Source organism: Hyla sarda, chromosome 6 (assembly GCF_029499605.1).
Source record: "Hyla sarda isolate aHylSar1 chromosome 6, aHylSar1.hap1, whole genome shotgun sequence".
NCBI classification, from domain to species: Eukaryota; Metazoa; Chordata; class Amphibia; order Anura; family Hylidae; genus Hyla; species Hyla sarda.
This window is the reverse complement of record NC_079194.1, coordinates 232,881,256-232,904,544: the sequence shown is the minus strand read 5'-3', so window position 1 is coordinate 232,904,544 and position 23,289 is coordinate 232,881,256. Positions and strand designations below refer to the sequence as shown.

The 23,289-nt window shown below is 40.7% G+C and overlaps 1 protein-coding gene across 2 annotated transcripts in view; it reads left to right on the top strand.

Annotated features, from left to right (window-relative positions):
- Positions 1–822: 822 nt before the first annotated feature.
- ANO3 (anoctamin 3) overlaps positions 823–23,289 on the top strand; it is a 434,465-nt gene continuing 411,998 nt past the window's right edge. Inside the window, exon 1 of one of the 2 annotated variants that reach the window (XM_056526698.1) lies at positions 823–1,193. In XM_056526698.1, the coding sequence (XP_056382673.1) occupies positions 1,148–1,193 (46 nt within the window). In that variant the 5' untranslated portion in view covers positions 823–1,147. The remainder of the gene's footprint in view (positions 1,194–23,289) is intronic. The other variant, XM_056526699.1, reaches the window with a different exon arrangement.

Genomic DNA, 23,289 nt, shown 5'->3' with positions numbered 1-23,289 from the left:
AAAAAAATACGAAAATTTGTCATTACGAATATATATCGATATATTCTAAATATTTGAGAAATTGCAAAGTGCCGATATTCGCGGTAAAAAATAGCATTTCAAATATTCGCGCTAAACATTTATCCTGAGTAGTTTATACTGTGTAAATGAAATAACGGAGGACCAATCAAAAAAAGAGGAGTGGGCGCTGATGTTTGCCAGACCTTGCCATAGGCCGATGTCAGCCCTAGTTGGATAGCAATCACTACGGCATGGAAGGGTATCTGACCGCTGGAACCCACACTGACCCTGAGAATGACTGGACAAAGCACTGATATAGTGCTGTTTTTCCTTCACTAGCTTTCCTTGCAGACTGCACCAAACTGCACCACAGCTCGATGGGGGCCACAAATAGGGCTGGTTGCTTTTTCTCTGCACAGTGGATGCCATGGGGCACATTCTTCAAGGAAAACATAGCAGGGAATGCAGCACTAACCCAACACTGCAGTTCCTTCATGCTCAGAATCAAAGGGGGTCCAAGAGTTCTGACCCCCATTGATCATTAACTGTGGATTATCAAATATTTTTACCAGAAATTATTAAAACAAAATCTGTTATTACAACTTTGGTCCTAATAAGAGGAATTTTCTGAGATTCTCTTCTCTGTCTTCTGCTTCTTCATTTTGGTGAAATTCCACATTATATTGCAGTTTTGTACTAGAAAGAAGAATCAGATACACATCCCTGATTATATAGAATATACTATATAGATTTAGTTTTTTATGTGTCTTTATACTTTTATGTTGCTATTTGATACAATTATACAGGAGCACGTGCCCATCAAGTTTGGCCTCTCTTGGCTCCGGCTATGTAATGATGTGGGATAACATACTGCAGCATGCTGTAGATATCAAAAAGCATTGCTGTGAATTATCCTTCAAGCATCCGCTAAGGGGAGTCTATAGCTGGACCTCCCTCCATGGTTACTATGACAACATGAGGGAGCACAGTCTTTCAGGCGAAGTGTTCAGCTAAAGCAGGTGTCGTATTCCATATCCAGCTCTCCCCGAGCCCCGGGATCCTGGAAGGGGCTATCCATTTACCTCTATTTCCCATGCATTGTCCCTTCGCCTCCTTCTCATAGCCCTGTTCAGCATCTCTTAGGAAGATGGTTCATCACTCCGGCTCTATCCAATGCTTTAAGCAGCAGAAAGGTCAGTGGGATTTTCCTTCTCCCCTATGGTGTGAGTTCTGCATGTCCTTGTGCAGCATGTGCTCCTGGAGCTGGGATGGCAGAGAAGCCAGTGTAATGCAGATGTATAGGAACGCATCCCCTCCCCAGCCTGAGGAAGGGACGGCTGCTGCTGCTGTTCTGGATCATTCACTCAAACTTGTGCAATGACATTATTCTGCAAATAAAACTTACTGCATTGAAAGTTCTGCAGCCGCACACTTCACACGGATGTGTACATTGTACTGTGCCTGCCGTGTGAAGGCAAGATGTGTTTAACCCTGCCAGGGGCTTCCGCGCTTGGCTTTTGAAGGGTTAATATAATACGATACTCTTGACAGTATTTCAGCATGCTAGTAGTTCTTGAATTGCATGTGTCCATACAGGGCTATGTGTTTGGATGTTTCCTTTACATTGTAGTTTAGCTAGAAAAATAATGAAAATAATCAGTAAATCATCAATTACCGCAAAAAAAAAAAAAAAAAAGAATAAATAAATAAATAAACAAAAATACTACTAACAATATTGACAGTGTAGTTTATTTACTGTTATTCTTGTTTTCGTTTTATTTTATATATATATATATATACCGTAACTGTAGTTAATGTTATTATAATAATGATATATGTAAATTTATTACTTTTGAGAACGTGTTTTACAATGTGTAATGAGATGATGCTGCTATTAAATAAAAATAACATTATTATCATTATTATTATAAACATTAGTATTATTGTGTTACATTTATTTTATGTTAAGGTGTAAAAGTAAGGAGATTAAAGCTGTATTCACATGAGCAGTTTTTGACGGTAGTTGGGGCATTTTTTGCAATTACTGCGACACAATCCTAATGAAACTAAACCCTTAAACTATGTAAACTATGCCATGTCTCTGCAAAAATACATATACAGTATTTAGAAATGCTCTCGTGGGGCACAACTTGGGAAAGTTTTCAGAAGGTGCCACCTCCCCCAGTCTCTGAAGTTGAGCACAATGATTTTCAGATGGCATTGAGTTCATGGGTACAGGTGGTAGTGTCATAACTAGGTGGTGTTCAAGTTTCTAAAGTCGGGGCTTACAAGCCACTCCGCCCTAGACAGGGTGTTAAGGGCTGAATGTTTTGGGCGGGTAGAAGAAAGGGAAGCTGTATTTGGCATTTTATTATAAATACTATAAATGCAGTCAGCTCCTAAGTGATACTCAATAGAAATCTAATGGTGTCCCCCTACACTGCAGCCTCTGTCACTAGACATTCAGGTGGCTGGACAAACAGCACAGTGAGTTTGAAGAAACTTGAGTTCTCCTGAGAGTTAGCACTTATCTCATGTTGTGAAATATACATTTTATTTTAAAGAAAAATGCAGAATGGGTTAAAAAAAATTGATAACAGCAATACCACGCAAGGGACTACACTTCCTGGCTGCCATCCCAACAGAGAAAGATTCAGACTCAGTCAATAACTGGCACGGGTAGTCCTTGCCGCGACCAGTAATTGCCAGGGGGTGGGTGAGATGAGTATTGCTTTTTTTTAACTCTGCCTTTTTTCTCTATAACAATAAAATAGTTACTTACAGAGTACAATCTTCTCTAAGTTTCTATTTACATTGCTGTCACCATATCCGTTATGATGAATCCATCACATGATGAACACAAACAGCTTTGTGGCGTTCGGTGTGTGTGGGGGGGGAGGTAATAGCGCAGCATGCTGCTCTATGCTTCATGTCAAATGTGATTAAATTGTCTCTGATGGTAGTGTAAACACGGCCTAGGGCACATTCTGGTAAGCGTGGATAACACAAGAAGACATACTTGATACATATACTTTGGAGAAATTTATCATGAAATGTATTTATATTTACTTATTTTTTTTATTTAAATCTATTTATATTTACCCAATATTCCAATGTATCTTTATTTAAAATGATATTCCTTACAGAAAGCCCCTATTAGATCATGTGACAAAAGGATCATTAAAGGGATGGAATATATTAACATGAGTTGCAATATTAATAGTTAGCATTATTGTCTTCTATATATCACTACATGAATGACATTATTCATACTACAGTATCTTTCATAAGTGAGTACACCCCTCACATATTTTTTTATAAATGTTTTATTATATCTTTTCATGTGATAACACTGAAGAAATGCCCCTTTGCTACAATGAAGTGAGTGCACAGGCTGTATAACAGTGTATAGTGTTGTGTGCTGTGTTCAACACACAGAAAGTAATGTCTAAACTTCACCAAGAAGGGTAAATACACCCCTAAGTGGAAATGTACCAATTGGGCCCAATTAGCCATTTTTCCTCCCTGGCGCTGTGTGACTTGATCTCAGGTCTCAGGCGTGAATGGGGAGCAGAGGGTCTTAAATTTGGTGTTATCGCTCTCACACTCTTTAATACTGCTCACTGGAAGTTCAAAGAACTCTCTGATCATCTGAAAAAAAGAGTTTTTGCTCTATAAAAATATAGTCTAGGCTATAAGAAGATTGCCAAGACCCTGAAACTTAGCTGCAGCATGGTGGACAGGACCATACATCGGTTTCACTCAGAACAGGCCTCCCCATGGTCGACCAAAACCATGTGCTCAGCTTCAAAGGCAGAGGTTAGTTTTAGTAAATAGATGTATGAGTGCTGCCAGCATTGCTTCAGAGGTTAAAGGGATGGGGGGGTGAGGGGTCAGTCTGTCAATGCTCAAACCATACACCACACACTGCATTAAATTGGTCAGCATGGCTGATGTCCCAGAAGTAGCTGATGTTAAAGATGAAGCACAATAAATCCAACAAACTGTAACCATATCTTGTGGTTCATGAGATCAAGATAAAAGTATTTGATTCAGATGGTGTCAAGTATGTGTGGTGGCATACAAAAACAAGTATGTTTTGCCTACAGTTAAGCATGGTGGTGGAAGTGTCATGGTCTGGACCATGAGTGCAGCTTGCACAGGAAGCTACAGTTCATAGAGGGAACCACGAATGCTAAAATGTACTGTGACATACTAAAGCAGAACATGAGCCCCTCCCTTCTGAGACCAGGTTGCAGGGCTGTGTTCCAACATAATAGTAATCCTAAACACACCTCCAAGACGACCACTAAACACACCTCCAAGACGACCACTGACTTGCTAAAGAAGCTGAGGATAAAGGTGATGGACCGGCCAAGCATGTCTCCAGACCTAAACCCTATTGAGCATCCTCAAGTCTCTAACATCCACCAGCTCTGTCATCATGTCATCATGGAGGAGGGGACTCAAATGACAACCTGTGAAGCTCTGGTGAATTCCATGCTCAAAATACTCAAGGCAGTGCTAAAAAAAAATTGGGTGGACACACAAAATATTGACACTTTAGTAGATTTCCACAGGGGTGTACTAAGTTTAGACATTAATGACCGTGTGTTGAGTTATTTTGCGGAGACACAATATTATACACTGTTATACAGGCCGTGCACTCACTGGCAATGCCGTTTTACTGTCAGGCTGCAGAGATTGTTAGTATTGGGGCATCTCCAAACTCTCATGGTAAAGTATCATTTCACTGTACAGACTCAGCTGTTTTACTCTCTGGCAAAGGATTTTGACTTAAAATCTACCATTTTAGGGGAAATTTATTAAAACCTGTGCAGAGGGAAAGTTAATCTGTTGCCCACAGCAACCAATCATATTCCATTTTTAGATTTTAAAAAGATCTCTGAAAAATAAAATAAGCTATCTGGTTGCTATGAGCAAATGCCAAATTCTTCCTCTGCACAAGTAAATAATAAAGATAGATGAGAGTGTTATTGCAGGATACAGCTACACATGGTTTCTTTGTATCTTAAAGCCATATAGACAAATACCCCTGCAAAGGTGATGTAGATACAAAATGGTAGTTATTCAAAACATCGTTAATTATTTTGCTTTGATTTATTGTGGCATAAAGATGGTTACAATAAGGAACACCCTTTAAAAGCCCCCTATCTATGTTCTACCTCCCTATTGATTTGCAGGGATGTAATATCCGTTCTCTTGCATATTGTGTTAGCGTCTTTCTGTGTAACATTTATTGAAGGGAATGTGTTGCACAGACAAAGGCATCAATCACATATTAGCTCTCCATTGTGACAACGCTATTTTATGCATGGAAATCCATAATGAGGAGACAATATGTGTACAATGCAGAGAGTTAGTGACACTCGGCTTCATCATTGCTAGGTCTCCCATGTGGAACATCAGCAAAGAGAGAAAGTAACCAGCAATACACATAAGATATTACTTCTGCTTGGAGTCTTTATGATCACTCTGTACATGGAATAGCCTAAAGAGTCTATTATCATAAGGTGACATGTGCCATCTCAATGCTACAATGTTTTATGGTACCATGTGTTGTTTTCTGTGCCACTACAGGACTTTGTAAAAACAAGACAGTTGCTCACATATCATGGCTCTGCTATTGTCTACTGATGCCTAATCTATTGTAATATTGATTATGTATAGATTGAGGGTGTAGTCACATGTACAGTATCCTGTGCACAGGGAAGGCTCTGCCTATAGGCTAAATAGTCAGCCGCCTAGAGCGCACTCTTGATGGGGGTGCCCACAGCAATAAAGTTAGCCAGCATCTGAAATGTCCAACAAACCCCTCCGCCATAATAATCTGCATCTGGAAGCGCCACCTGAAAGGCAGACAGGTCATCATCCTGGCATTGTGCGCGCCTCCATACATCCGCCCGCCTAACAGTGTTTCACCCTAGTAGTAAGGTGAGGCATGTGAAAGGGCAGAGCCAATGGGCAGGGTGAAGTGGCGGCAAAATAAGCTTTTGCCTAGGGTGGCAAAAATCCTTGCACAAGGACTGTCTGTGCATATTTGTTGCATAGGATTTGAAGCTGCAGATTTGATGCTATGTAATCATTTAGTTTACATTAAAATCGGCAGCGTAAAATCTAAAGCTTCAAAACCTGCGCAACAAATATGCTCAGGACACTGTACAAGTGAATATACCCTTAAAGGGGTACTCCGCCCCTGGCATCTTATCCCCTATCCAAAGGATAGGGCATAAGAAAGATGTCAGATCATAATGTTACCTCTTTTTTCAGATAGGTCATATTTAATAGGCAGATTTTAAAGAATTCCACAGAGAGTTCCATGCATTGTTCATCTGCTCTCTTCTCCCCTCCCTAGTGTGTCACAGTAGGGGTCACAAGACATCCAGTCTCCCAAGAGCTGAGAGTGCCAAAGGTGGAATGAATACATTAATGATATATCCTGTATATATACCAGCCATATCAATACATATCATATCAATACAGGAATACTCCTTAAAGGGGTACTCCGCCCCTAGACATCTTATCCCCTATCCAAAGGATAGGGGATAAGATGTCAGATCGCCGGGGTCCCGCTGCTGGGGACCCCGGGGTTCGCCGCTGCGGCACACTGCCATCATTACTGCACAGAGCGAGATCGCTCTGTGCGTAATGACGGGCGATTCAGGGGCCGGAGCAGCGTGACGTCATGGCTCCGCCCCTTATGACATCACGGCCTGTCCCCTTAATGCAAGTCTATGGCAGGGGGCGTGGGGACCGTCACGCCCCCTCCCATAGACTTGTATTGACGGGGCGGGCTGTGACGTCACGAGAGGCGGAGCCGTGATGTAACGATGCTCCGGCCCCTGTATTGCCCGTCATTACCTGCAGAGCGATCTTGCTCTGCGCAGTAATGATAGCGGGGTGCTGCAGCGCCGATCCCCGGGGTCCCCAGCAGCGGGACCCCGGCGATCTGACATCTTATCCCCTATTCTTTGGATAGGGGATAAGATGTCTAGGGGCAGAGTACCCCTTTAAGGAGTATTCCTGTATTGATATGATATGTATTGATATGGCTGGTATATACACAGGATATATCATTAATGTATCTGTGTCGATTCCACCTTTGGCACTCTCAGCTCTTGGGAGACTGGATGTCTTGTGACCCCTACTGTGACACACTAGGGAGGGGAGAAGAGAGCAGATGAACAATGCATGGAACTCTCGGTGAAATTCTTTAAAATCTGCCTATTAGATATGACCTATTTGAAAAAAGAGTTAACATTGCCCTGAGATCCCTGTGAAGACAACAATGACCTGAGAGTTATACTTGTCAGGGCCCATTCACACTACGGATTTTCCGAGAGGAATTCCAATTGGAAAATAGAGTTCAGCAGCCTCCTATTGTTTTCTATGGGATTATGTTGTATCATGCACAGTATGGAAATTCCACACCCCAGAAAGAAAAAAACATGTTCATTATTTCACTGGAATCTGCTCTGAAGTGCACTGCTGTCTATAGAGACGACATCATTCAGAGCAGTCCGAGCTCCAGCTTGTTTTGCCAAGGTCCACTACAAATGGAATCTCCGCACTTGTCACTTCATCTACAGTGTAGTAAGGGTCAACAAGAATGTGCTAAGCATACCTTTGTAGATTCTGATGCTTTGCTCCATTAACAAATGTGTTATGCGCAGCATAGGCTATTCTTAGTGAATAATGAGAGGTTCTTGTGTATGCCTTGTACCTGTTTTAGCTGATTTTGCAGCCATATTGATTGCAATTCTATCACTGAAATTATTTCCTAATGTTGCCTACATTTCCCATTAATTTCTTTGGCTTTGCAATGAGAGGGTGTGGGGTTTTGGTATTTCACCTTGTTACCTAATAAAGCTGCTGGTGCTGGAGTTCAGCCAGATAAACTTATTGGACTTATAAGTGGGTTGGGGTCAGTTCCCACTCTGTGCAGTGTTTATGCATTTTCTTATTCAAAGTGGGTTTTTATGGGAGAAATATTGTCATGAGGCAAAAGGGATTTGACCAATAATCCCAATTAAAATGCTTTTATTATTATTTAAAGTCTTTAGGCTGTGTTCATACATTGAATGTTATCTGCATTTTTGCACACATTTTTACAGCATTTTAGCTGTTTGTCTTTGATTTTCCAGAATTCCTGGAAACTATTTACAGTTTTACTTTAATTTACACAATCAGCAGAAGCATACAGATAGAGCTGGGAGGGGAGGGGCCTGGGAGCTAGCAGGAGCAATCTAATAGGTGATGTCATCCTGTGGTCCACAGGAAGGCAGATGATCAAGGACAGGCCAAATCCTATGGCACATTAAAGGGGTTGTCCGTGAAAGAATCATTAAACAACTTACTAATAAAATGTTATTAGCAATACTACACAGATCTCTCCATACCAGCTGAGCAGTTTGGCTTGTAAATTTGACATCAGATCACAATTTCTAAAAGCACAGCTCCTGTCCATACTAGCCATGCTTCTCCTGTCTGCCTAGGGAGAAACTAGTAATACTGCTCATTAGAAGGACGTTTTTTTGAGCCACAATAGTTTCCATCAGGACAGGTTCACTTTTGTCTTACCTGAGAAACACTTCCTGCTGCCTTAAAATCTTATGAGCAGTAATATGAGCTCCCTCTCTTTACATCAATTGTCAAATCCTCAGCAGACAAGAGGGGATGGGACCAGGAATGGAGCAGACTGCTTCAGAGAGTGTAATGGGACGTCAGAGCTACAGGTTGCTTTATTATACTTTTTACACTATACACAGGTTGTTTATTTCGTTAGACAACCCCATTAAGTGCTGTAACACAGATACAGAAATGAAATGAATGAATGAATGCAGCTGTGCTGGAATAAAACAAATGACTATTTAACTAGTGATGGTGAATGTGCATAATATGGACAAAAATTCCTGGAGTGCTTCTTTAATATATCGGCCATATTGTAGGCAGTGCATATGGAGAGTCACACAGTGTAGGCTTAAAATAACTTGAAGACTCCAAGTTAAACTTATTGACTGTGCCATACCTAGTAAAAAGCCTAAATGAGCAGAAACGTCGCAAGGATTCCTTCTTTAGTGTCATAGACATTCCTGGAATACGTATAGGTTTTGACTAGTGTTTCTTTACATTTTCGCACATATATGCTATGGAGGAAGAGCTATTTCCAGTGAATTTCTTAGGAATGTATTTGGAAGAGTACATCTTTCAGAGAGATGGCAAATACCATTCTGAAGGCAATGTCCCACCCTAAGTAATACATCTCAGGCAACATAAATGCTGAAGCAGTATTTACTAATGTAAAAGAACTATATTAAACCTGGCTCCTACACAAAACAGCACATTAGTGTAATTGCAACTCCAGAAAGCTCAATAGGATGAGGTTGTATAAGAAAAAGTCATTTCCACGTTGTATCCCAAATCGCATTGACTTTATCATTAGACCCTGCCAGGCTATGATTTGTGCCTGAAAGCGAGCTGCCAGTTTTCCAAGCAGTTCCAATGCTCGTTGGCAAAAATTCCATTGTAATTTTGTTATGGAACAAAAACACATTAAACCTCTTATGTCTACACAACATAATCCTCAACATGAGTCCAATAATCCTCTCACAGCAAAGAACATTAAAAGAGCATACAGTAGCTGGAGAGAGGCATTGCTGCCCAGCTCTACCCTCATAGCAGGGGCTTGTTATATGGGCAGCATTGTAAGTGCAGAACTACAAGTGCATAATAAAAATCAATGATTATAATCACAGGGTTAAACTCAACAGAAAAGTAGACTATTAAAGGGTTATTTCCAAAATCAAAAGTTATCCCCTACACATAGGATACTGGAGAAGAGTGTAAGTGCAGGACCAGCTCTCCATACATTCTCTATGGAACTTCTAAACACTGTCATGAACTGAGCTTGGCAATGTTAGGAAGCCCCATAGAGAATAAATGGCACCCTGCCTATGCATGTGCTGCGCACTTCATTCATTTAGGGGTTGGCCGACCATAAGTCCCGTTCTACTTTATTTTTAAACTGTACCATCTTTTTATTCTAAATATTGATTTTGTTCCTTTTGTGGTAAGGGGGTGTGACGAGGGCAGATGTTGTTACCCTAGGGGCAGATGGCATTAACCCCTTGTATTTGTGTCCTCGATACCACCCAAGGGTATACTGCTGGATCCTGGGCTAGGCACGAGGGCAATAATGACTCTGACGCCAAGTTACGGATAACGGTAGCTTTACTGAGGGCAGACAGATGGCAATGTCTATACAGTTAAGCCAGGGCCCACGGAGGTGACCAGTGACTCAGAGACCTTAAGGGCTTGCTTGGACTTGTAGTAGGACTGGACAATTTAATGCAGGCCACGCTGACTTGACAGATGACAGGGACTGACTTGACTTGACTGAAGACTGACATAGCTATGACTGTAGCTTACTTGCATTTGATGGTGGCTGCAGGACTTGACTTTGAGGCCTCAAACACTCTAGACACGCACACTAGGCACGACTGACCTCAGCATAGACTTATCTTCAAAGAGAAAAAGAGCAAAAGAGAGAGAGCTAGCTCCACCTAGGGCTTATATGAGGGAAACTAGCAGGGAGCCCATAGGTCACTCTTGGGGTCACCTGGTTACTGATACCTCCTGGGTAACAATCACATGACATAACAATACATTTTATAATGCATTACAATACAGTACATATGTACAGGGGGGAAACAATTACAAGGGAGCCCAGGGGACACTGAAGGGAGGCTGCCAGACAGGGCAGAAAGGGTACGGGGTAACACCTCCCGTACTGGGCCACTACACTTTTTTAAACAAAACTGGACAAAAATCGACATGTATCCATTTTTTTGGTCCTGCAGCAGCCGCTGGTCACTGTTCTTAAAGTGGCCACGGTCCATGCTACATAATCTTAAAGTGGCAGCTGGTGCTGCAGCCACTCTAAGGCAGTGAAAAGTGCCTCCCTGTAATTGGTGTAGTGGCCACTTTAAGGAAGTTAACAGTGCCTGTCTGTAACTTGTGACACACCCCTTGCATCATGTCCCAAGTAGAACGTCAGGACAGGGGAGAATTAACCTGAACCATGAGGTGGCCCCAGGAGGGGAGATCAGGAACCTGGCACTGGGACTGTACTAAATATAGTCACTTCAGCTTCACTGCTCCTCTGGTCCAACCCTGGAATAAGGGGCCATAAAGCACCAAAGCACCAATATCTCTGGGGGCAGTATGGCACCATATTGACTTATGTTTGTGTTACTGCTATATAAATAGTAAGCAACTGAGAAAGTGAAGATCCGGCACATGCAGGACTAGGGTGATGTGGAGCAACAGGGAGAGGTAACGCTGCAGACTAGGCACAGGTGTGGAGGTAGACGGTGCAAATCACAATAGATACACAGTATGCAAAAAAAGATAGGCCCCCTATAACTATATACTTCCCCCATACATAGTGGACCACCATACTACACCCATATAAAATTGTAGGCCCCTATACTCATATATGGGGGCTTACGACTATATATGAGGACATATATAGAGGAGAGAGGGTCTACAACCATACTGCGCAAATACATATATAGAGCCTACAAATATATTTGGGGACCTACAACTTTATTATATGAGGGCCTACAACTACATATCGGAATCTACAACTATATATAACATATTACATGAACTATGTCCCATTTTTTTCTATCCAAATGTCCTGTTTTTGTCTCAAGGAAATATGATCAGCCTATTTAGGGGACAATCTTCCCAACAGTCCCGCCCTTCAGTGATCAGCCTGTTGTGGCCTGTGAAAAGAGAATAACTTTTGAATTTATGATTTTAGAAATAATCCTATAATAAAATCAAGACGTTAGACAAATTTCTTGGTTTTCTTTAAATGCCATGAGTTTAAATAAATATGCGAAACTGTCATGTTGGACATGTAGCCTAATCTGCCAACATTTAGTTATAGAGCAGGATGAGCTGAGCAAATGTGTGTGTGTGTATGTATATATATATATATATATATATATATATATATATATATATATATATATATTACATTTGCAAATAATTTGTTGATTATAATTCCTGCTCATTCTGGGCTTAGCAGTCTAGGGGGTGGTGCTAGTTAGTTAGTGAGTGACAGTTATCTCTGTATGCATATTTATACAAGAACTGTCAATTATTGATTAGGACTGCCTACTTGACTCCTGTCACCAGAAAGAGCAGGTCCACCTTGAAACTATATATTCAAAAACAATGAATATAATATTGTTGAAATGATTGTATTTGGTGTTCTGATAACATGTCCATCCAGGGACGTGCACAGACATTTTGAAGGGCAGGGGCTCAAGTAAAAAAAGAGGGCACTTTTCATAATTTTAAAAACGTCTGCCAGACTTAATGGGCAGATGTGCTGCGGCCCAGGGACACAGTGGACTCCCGCAGGGCCTCCTCGACATTCCTAGCCCCCATAAAGGTTGGTGTTTTTGTAAAATCGAGTCAAGAACAGTTTCTCTGAGGTCTGCCATGTGTATATACACTTTGGCTGTGCTGTCAGTCTTATTTACAGAAAACATGTGACAGCTGCCCTATAATATACCGTATTATAGAGGAGATTTATACAAAACCTGTGCAGAGAAAGAGCGGTGCAGTCACCCATAGCAACCAATCAGATCGTTTTGCAGAGAAGAGGGCTTTTCCTCTGCAAAGGTTTTAATAAATCTCCCCCTATATGCCCCGACCTGACCTCTATATGACAGAACCCATCCCCAATCACCCATCACCAATCACCCACCACCCATCCCCAATCACCCATCCCCAATCACCCATCACCAATCACCCATCCCCAATCACCTAGCACCAATCACCCAGCACCCATCTCCCATCCCCAATCACCCAGCACCAATCACCTAGCACCAATCACCCAGCACCCATCCCCAATCACCCATCCCCAATCACCCAGCACCCATCACCCATCCCCAATCACCCAGCACCAATCACCCATCCCCAATCACCCATCCCCCAGCATCAATCACCCAGCACCCATCACCAATCACCCATCCCCAATCACCCAGCACCAATCACTTAGCACCAATCACCCATCACCCATTCCCAATCACCCATCCCCAATCACCCATCCCCAATCACCCAGCACCCATCACCCAGCACCCATCACCCATCCCCAATAACCCAGCACCCACCTTATGCAGGAATCTCCACACAGCTCTGGTTCTTACACTGAAGAGATGGACACCACACAAATATATGCTAATGTTCTACAATATACAAGAGTTGGCAAAAAATTTTTTTATAAATATACAAAGACGGCCGGGCATAGCACAGCATACAGGATGGAGGCAGGGAAGCTCCGCCTCCATTGTGCACAAGACTGACTTCGCATACTAGCAATGTGGGGCAATACCTAGAAAATGGAAAGACCAATTTTTGTATACATGCACTGTAACCTCGTGTATTGGGTTTAGTGCGAGTAAACAGCCTGTCAGTTTCCCTTTAATTATATACCGTACCCCCCTTAATTCCCTATATACTGTGCCACCATTCATCTATTAATTCCCTATATACTGTGCCACCATTCATCTATTAATTCCCTATATACTGTGCCACCATGCATCTATAAATTCCCTATATACTGTGCCACCATAAATGAACTATATACTGTGCCACCATTCATCTATAAATTCCCTATATACTGTGCCACCATTAATGAACTATATACTGTGTCACTATTAACTATACTGTGCCACCACTAAGGGTGCGTTCACACGTGCGTATTTTCTGCTGCAAATATGCTGCAGATTTGCTTTAGCAGATTTCTCTTCCCATTGTCAATAGGAAGCAAAATCTGCAGCAAAAATAGGCACATGTGAACGCACCCTAAGGATCTTTACACAGTGCCAGCATACATAAAAATATAATGTTCCAATATAATGAAATATATATGCACTTACATTCCTCCAATAATTCCCTAATAATGTGCTTCATACAATACATACATGCACATAACATAAAAGGCACATACAGTACATAGGTAATATACACACATATAGTACATAGGTAATATACACACATACATAGAGACACTGACACATACATACAGGTACAAATATACATTAAGAAACATAAATACACAGACACACATATAACATGGAATATATACTAAAAGATATAGCCAATATGCACATCATACATACAGGTACACACATACAATCACTCACAGATATATACACATATACATACATACATACACACACACATACATAGATTCACTTGCTCATATATATATATATATATATATATATATATATATATATATATATACATACACACACATACATAGATTCACTTGCTCATATATATATATACACACACATACATACATACACACATACATACACACACATACATACACACACACACACATACATACACACATACATACACACACATACATACACACACATACATACATACATACACACACATACATATATACATGCATACACATACATACACATATATACATACCTACACACATACATACATATATACACACAGACACATATATACACACATACATACATTCACTTGCTCACATATATAGGCATATGCATAGAGATAGACACACACACACATATATATATATACATACACACACTGACATACAATATATATACAATATATATATATATATATATACGACTTCTACGACTAAGCACCTGAGTGTGCGAAACGCGTCAGATTGTGTCCTGCCTAAGCGTGTGAATAAAGCCATTGACAAGTTTTACCTGCATCTTCCCGAGTGCCGGACGTTTTCTTTTCTGTGAGATATATATATATATATATATATATATATATATATATATATTTACAGTTACTTACAGTAAGGCCCCAGCCATCCCTCTCTGCACATACATAGAGATAGACACACACACATACACACACACATATATACACATAGCACACACACATATACACACACACTGACATACAGTCACTCACATATATTTACAGTTACTTACAGTAAGGGCTGCATAGACTGAAGTGTGTGGGCGGACATGCTGTGGGCGGGGCTTCTCTCTGCCTCCTCTGCTCCTCCTGTCTCCTGCGTGTGGAGAGAAGCTTAGAAATAGCAGATAATGACAGGGTGAGTGGCGCCCCCTTGCTGCAGGGAGGGCACAGCACCCTCCATTAAACCACATACAAATCTCCCCAGCAATGGATCCTTTTTACTTCACTTGTCACCCTGAGTCTGCACCTCCTTTTGTGAGGGCACTAGAGAGGCAGGTGAGGAAAAGGGCAGGGGCTCCAGCCCCCTTTCACTCCTATGTGTGCACGTCCCTGTGTCCATCTGTATAGGAGCGGACAGGCTACCGGTGCACTGTAGGGATGGCAGGCTAGTGCCAGCTTAGGACATAGGTGGCTTCTTTTGAGGATGATTTCAGTGAGACACATAATACCCCTCTAGTGGTGGCATTCAGCTGTTTTGCAGAAGACTTGTTGGGAATGTGGGATATGGAAGAAGGTGAAGATGAATCATGTTTTCTTTTTCATCATATGGATGGCTGGGGAGATGTTCTCACCTGGGGAAATGTATGACTGCCTGGGCATGGAATAAATCATTATGGAACAATTAAATTGTTCCTATGGATCTGCGCAAAGAAAAAATAAACAGCAGAGTTTAAAGGGCAAGTCTAGGAAAAACCATATAGATACAAATTCAGTTTTTATTGATGTTAAAATATTTTATTGTGAAAAAAAAAAACCGAAATAAAATAAAAGCAAGCAGTATTGTCCTGTTTTGGGTCTAGCTATGGGTTACCTAGCAAAAACAAAAAAGTTAAAAAGGCTTTTATGTGTATTAAAATAAAAAAAAGCCTGTACTTATCTTTCTCATATTCGCGTATTCGAGGAAGAAAACAGTGAGGGGGTGGGCAACTTTTCTATTGGTTGCTAGGGATGTTGTTGATAACCTCTGACAAGTGAATTTGCATCATTCTAATTGGCGCACAAGTGAAAAGAAGGAATATGTGGAAAAACTGAATATTCGTAATTTTGAATATATAGTGAATATATTAGCAATATTTGCGAATTTGCGATTTTGCAATATTCATGATAAAAATCGGAAATGCGAATATTTGCGCCCAACACTAATCGTCACCCTGCCAATGACTTGCCACAGCGGAGTTTTGCCTCAGAGATTGTCAGCGGAAAGGTGACAAAATGCCTGCAGCTCCAGGAAACAAAGTGTCATCAAAAAGCAAAGATCAGCAGAGAACGGACACTATGGGGAGGGGGAGAGGTAAGTATGGGCATTTTTTTTATTTTGTTAATACAGTCTTGGCACATAGCTTTAAAAAATGTTTGCTGGATAACCCCTTTAACCATGCTGCATAATAGAAAGGTGCCAGGAAGGGGCTGCATACCCACAGACTAGTCAGTGTACCTATTCTACTCTCCATCCATTAAAATAGCCTCCAATGGGCATGTAAGCATCAGAAATGGACATTGGGGCAATGAAAGAAGGTCCTGTTGTGATGAAACCTGTATATGTTTTTTTCTTTTTTTTTTTTTTTCTTTACATCATGCGGATGATCAGATGCATGAGCATAACTTACTAGGGAAGGCGCTGGCTCCAGGATACACTATGGGAAGAAGACAAGGTGGCAGATGCCATGTAATGCTCTGGACAATGTTTTACTAGGACACTTTGAGTTTGGGCATACAGCTGTTTATTAATATTTTTTACAACAGATTTATATTATTACAATACAACAACTGAACACGACAATAAACAATAGTAATTCCAGATACAGTATTTAGAAACATGCCAAAACGTAGTGCATCACAGCTTGATGTGTGTTTGGGCTGCGATATTAGTTCAGGAATAGTTGGAGTCTGAGGAGCATGATAAAAGGTACACGATGCTGACTTGGCCTCTAGATCTTAATCTGACTGAACATCTGTGGAATGTGCTGGGGAAACATTCTGGTCCCAACTTGAGGAACTGTAAGGATCTGCTCATAACATATTGGTCCCAGCTTTGAATTGTCCATGATCAGCTCCATAAGACTTCTGATGGTGTCGGTGCTTTATTGTCTCATTTATATTTATGAGACGTGGTAAAGATATTTATGGTAAATGGAATGGTACAAGTTGTTATGTAAATCATTAGCAAGTAATTAGATTGTCCCTGTGGTTTTGCAAGTACATCTTAAAAGAACAAAAACACCGCAGTGTTTAAAGGGCAACTTTTAGCAAAATTAAGTAGATATGAATTCAGTTATTATTCATTTAAAATAAAGCGTTATTATAAGTGATCAAAAATAAATAAAAAAAATAATATTCATGGTGTCCTGGTGTGATCTGGGCTATTGCAGTAGCCCAGCAGCAGCAGATGTTGCAGAAATGGAACACTTGTGGATGGATGGGAGCGGAGACAAGACAGACCACAAAAAGTCAGAGTAGTCAATTAGTCTTAACATGAAAACCATCTCTTCCACAATAAATGGAGGCAAGTTTGGTAGACGTGCAAGGGTTACCGGTGTGTTTACAGTACCTGCATCTTAAAGTCCTCCGGTTTTGTGACCAGACTACGGTTTTAGGTTCGATCACAAAACCTCATACGGGGCAAAAATTAGCCAACTGGAGTCACTGTCTGACTCCAGTCACCTTGTTAAAGTGAAAGGGTTTCGGCGCCTGCAAACATAGCGTGAACGCAGCCTAAGACTGACACAAATTTTAGCTGCTTAATTGTCTTTATATCTTTCATATGGTACATAGTATGGTTGAAAAAAGACTGGATGAGGAGGTGGATGAAGAGGAGGGGATGTAATATGATATTTTTTACATATGCAGTTATGTTATTTTCTTCTTAGAATTTGCCTAAGCCTCTTTTAAATTCTCAACTGTTTTAGCTATGAGCAGCTCCTGAGGTAGATTGTTCCACAATTTCACAGGCTTTTTTTTTTCCAGGTGGAGGGACTAACCCTTGAGGGGATTTTACCTGGAACAGTTTTTCCCCATACGGGTCATTTATATACAAAAAAATAAAAGTTGATCATATTGTGGTGCCTTGGTGGGGTGTAGGGTAGTTGGGGTGTTGCTTTAGTATGTGAGGGGTTAATTTAACCCCTGTCACTCGTGACGCCAGGGTGAGGGTTAAAACTCTGAGGTAATGCTGGGCCTATCGCCACCCTTCCCAAGAGCGATAGGTGAATGCAGAATAACGGATTGCCCACCACCAGTGCTTAGCTGAAAACTTGGAGAAACTTTACTGAAGATTTTCAGTAACATGCAGCAGTAACAACAGTCCAGATAACAGAGTCTATATACAGCTGAAGCAGCGATTGACAGGTGGTTGGGACCTTGTAAGTTCTCTTTAGTTTAGGAGGATTTTGTAGCATAGATCCGCTGGATTTAGGGGTAGGTTTAGGTCCAGTGATCTTGCGGAGATAGCGGGGAATGATAAGAACTCACAGTCTTTAGCGTAGGCCGAGGCCGCAAGGCTTAGGCCTAGTACTTGTCTTTGGAAGTTGCGGAGGTCCTACCTCATCCAGTGTCATCAACTCAAGAGAGAGATTAATGGCTGCAGCTCCCTTATATGGGCAGGGGCTGAGCGGTTTTGGATTGGTCCATACAGCTGTCACTCACCGTTACACAGGATTGTGGGTAATCACCTGACTCAAGAACCACCTAAGGTCCTTCAACATACCATAGAGTTCTGAACCAAGTCACATGACCCGCAGGTCCTGCGACGCTAAACAAGTGAGTAACAAAATATACACATTTACATTGATAATATTTATAAATATCAAGTTACTAAGGGGTGACTAGGGGCTAATTAGGGAAGCGCTCCCCGACAGTCCTAGAGACTCTGACTTTGGGGATTAATAACCCAGGCACCGTATGAAATACAGTATGAAATACACCACAATATAACTTAAATGTCTATTCTTACCACAGATTCACATGCTTGCCAGCCAGAAAACTGGTAGGTGTTTTTTTTTTATGTTTGAACTGAGGAAGGCGCATGTTGACGCCAACACGCGTTGTCTCACTGTCTCAAATTAATAAAATAGTTTAGTCTTTTACATCTGGTGTGAAGATTTTGTGCACAACAACACAGCAGCACTAATCTAGACCCGTATTTTTTACTATACTGAATTTGTCCACTTTTTAGCACCATAAGGGTAGTCGGATCGGGTCTTTGGAGAAGCATACTGTTTTATTCATATACCTTCTGTAGAGTTGTGCCTACCTTCCAGCACAATCCTAAAAAGCTAGTAGACAATATAGGTTTAGTGGTGGGCCTGTATCACTTTAAATACTCCACCAGAGAGAGCTTCTTTGTTTTCTCCTGTATCTTTCTTAAAGCAAATTAGGTTTCACAACTTTTGTCCTTTGGTAAACCATGTTGGCTATCACTAATACTATTACAATGCAAATATTCCTGTAAATAGTCCCTTATGAACCCCTCATGCTGTATAGTTTTCCCACAATGGAAGTCAAGCTTGCCAGTCTATCCTTTGTAAAGATCGGCACCACATTTGAGATTTAAACTGGCAACTGCTGCTCTCAGACACCCATGTTTGTGGTTCCACCCTTTTACTAGTGTTTATTCCCTGTGCCTTCATGTGCCCTAACCTTTTGCCTGTATTTTGATCTTCTTGCCTGATGATTTTGTACTTTGCTACCCTCCTGGTTTGACTCTTGCTTTCTTGACTCTGATTCTGTTTTTGTACTATGCTAGCCTCTAGATTTTGACTTTCTGCTTCCTGTTTAACCCCTTGTCTGCTGACTTGGTACTAACTTTGCTTGTGTTTTGCTGACCTGGCTTATCTGACCTTACCTGATGCCCCATGCATTTAGGTGAGGCATAGGTACCATTGCCCGTTGAGTGGCGCTGTTTATAGTAGATGATCCAAGTAGGCAAGGATAGTGGTTTGGAGCGAGTCTGCACGGATACCTACCTGATGTGACAGATACGTTTTTAGCCCTCGGATGCTAGACTTGATAAATCCCAGTTAAGATATTCATTGCACAGAATAAAAGAGCAGTTCCAAAGGGAATTGTGCTCTAGACTTGCTACTTACTGTATTGTTGTCTACAGGTATGGTCTGTAGTAGATGTCTGCAATGGCAATTAGTCTTGGCTCACATTATCTATCTATTTATTTATTTATTTTGATCTGCTGAATGAAGAAGACTTTTTTTTTAGGAAGGATGATTTTACAGCACAGCTGAGATTCTTCACTCTGCCAGGCTTCAATTAATGGAATTTTTAGTCAAATGGTTAAATACTGTATGGCTCAATAGATGTCAGTCTCTCAGAGAACAATACATTGATTTTTGGGAAAATTGCGCATTTATCTACACACAGCCCTGGAATCAGAAGTGATAGATAGATTTTTAATGGCTTCTTTGACTGCACTTTACCGTAAGCGCTAAGAGTGCATCAATGTAAATTAGCATTAGTTCTCTTTTATTTCATGAATGAAATTTTATTATCATTATTGAAGAAAAGAGAATAATACTATGGGTACAACTATAAATGTTTCTCACATAGCAGTTATACCCAAAGACTGATGCTTGAGAGGTCCAAAGGTCCCTGTACCTTATAAAATGACATTAATATCATAAATGGCACATAGTAGGTAGGGGGCAGTGGATTATGAATAATATAAAACTTTTATGGTGACTATTTTGTAATGCTTTGTAAGGCAAGGTAGATCCCCTCCTATATAAAAGTGATCCGGCTTGCTCTTTCTATTCACAGCAGCCACCAACAGAACGCAAGGAGTATAAGTCCTTGATGGGATTTATACTCCAATATGTGGGTGTATGTTACATCTGATTTTTATTACTTTGACCATTATTAAGGAATGATATGATGATGTTGATTGTTGAACTATGTTTATTGTGTATTGTGTGAACTATGTGTATTTTTTTATTTTATTTGATAACAGAATTGTGGCAATTTACAGGTCATGACATGATGGTATGATGGTGTGCTGTAAATAACTTTGTATTGTAACGGATGTGTGATATGTCTGAGGAAGGTAAGAGAACCGAAATGCGTTCCCTGGTTTTATGGCTCTAAAAGTGTAGTTTATATAACTTTGATTGACCCCTGTACTTATGAGAACTGGAGTTGTGCATTTCTGCCTATTTACCTACAAGCGTCCAGGAGGATCTTGGAATCTTCTCAGTACTACCTAGTCCAGGCTGTTGAACCTTGTACATTTTTGAATTCCTTTCCCACTGTGAAGGGGTCTATGGATGGTATTGGGAGGAACTGCTGCGATATATATAATCTTCCAGTACAGTTGCATTTATTTCCTTGTGCAATTGGCTAAGGTTAGTAGGGTGCTCTCCCTGTTTGTTTGTTTGTTTGCTTTTAAGAAAACATGAGCAATGTGATGGCCATGGATAAGTCTAAGAACAGACCTAAAGTAGTAAAATATAATATCCATTTTTGGCTAAATGTCCGTCAAGTTCTTTTTAATGGGTTGTCCAGTGACTTAAAGGCAAAAAAGCTGATCGCCAGGGGTGTTGGCACCTCACTGATCAGATATTAGTCTTCAATCACTAAGTCCCAGAAAACTCATTTAATGAAATTACATTTTATAGAACTTAAAATTTTAGGAAACTCAATCTAGTTACCTTAAGAAGGATGTGCTTCCCTGGGCAAAAAAGCATGCTCACCCCCAATAGTCACTATTTTAAGTTCTTTCTCATATTTACTGTACATCGTTGGTCTAATATGCAAGTATGAAAAATAGCTCTCCTCCAGAAGAAAAAAGGGCATGTTCTAGTGGCACTTATTGGAAGTAGTTATCTGTAAGCCAATGCTCAACTCCTAAATGAGCCTTAAAACATGACTAGAGATTTTCAGCCAAATCAGAAGTTACTACAAAATTGAAGAATTGCCCATCTCTGCACAGCTGTTTTGGGGATATTGCTCTTTGTCAATACAGAAGAGCTTTAGCAAGCTAGTAAGTTTTTTTTATGTGAATCTGATGTAATACATATCTTTGGGGAGATGTAAATTTTTTCTGTTTTTGGTGAACGGCTCAATGGTAAATTTAGGTTGCTCCCACTAATCCCTTATTTTGGAGTCTTTTCACTAGTGCAATTTTGACCCTTCCCTTTGTCTTAAAACAACTCAGGACCTCATGTGCCTGACATGACCTACATTCAGGGCCGGCCATTGGACCCAGGCGGCACCTTCACAGGGGCAGTAAATTGTCCGAGAGGATTTTTGACCCCTTTGCAACCCATCACGAGTGTATCGAGCAGGCTCCTGACTCAAATCCGCTCAATACCCGGTGGCCCCCAGCTGATTCCTGTAGATGGGGGCTGCCGCTAATGGCTGGCATGCAGCGATCGCTGCAGCCGGCTATTACTCCATTAGACCGCCGCTGTCAAAGCTGACAGTGGAATCTAAAGGGAGATTTAAACATCCCTGGTGATCCAGTGGGTTGAATCGCTCCCCCTGCAGCATGCTCGCTCCCCCTGCAGCAGCACTGTAAAGGTAGCCGGAGAGCTTACCTCTCTTCCTCTGCTGTCCATGAATCTGTGATTGATAGAGCCTGGCTGGACCAGACTTTATCAATGAAGTGCAGAGCATATAGATCAATGGACTTCAATTTAAGGATTCCTCCTAAAAGTCCCCTAAGGGACCAATAATGTGTAAAAAGAAAAAAAAAGTTTCATAAAGCTTTAAAAAAACACACATTAACCCCTTCCATATTAAATATTTAAATCACCCCCCCCCCTTTTCATTTTTTCCGTATAAAAAGCATGTAAACATAATAAAAATAAACATATTAGGTATCGCCATGTGTGTAATTGTCTAAACTATTAAAATATATTGTTATTAATCCCGTACGGTAAATGGCGTAAAAGTAGAAAAATACAAAACCCCACAATTGCATTGATCATGTCCTCCTGATATATATATATATATATATATATATATATATATATATATATATATATATATAAAATAATTTTTTTTTTAATTTAATTTAATTTTTTGGGGGCGTGGGGGGGCAGCATTTCTTCTTCTGGACCCAGGCAGCACAATGTCTTCAGTGGGCCCTGCCTACATTTCTGAGCTCAAGTGCACTATTTGATACAGGAAACCCACTTACCTTGTACCTTCATATGAGACTGTTACCTTAAACACCTATTCTTTTATTATGTATTTTTTGCTCATCTGACATGGGAGGATATCTATTGGTTGGTCATCTATGTC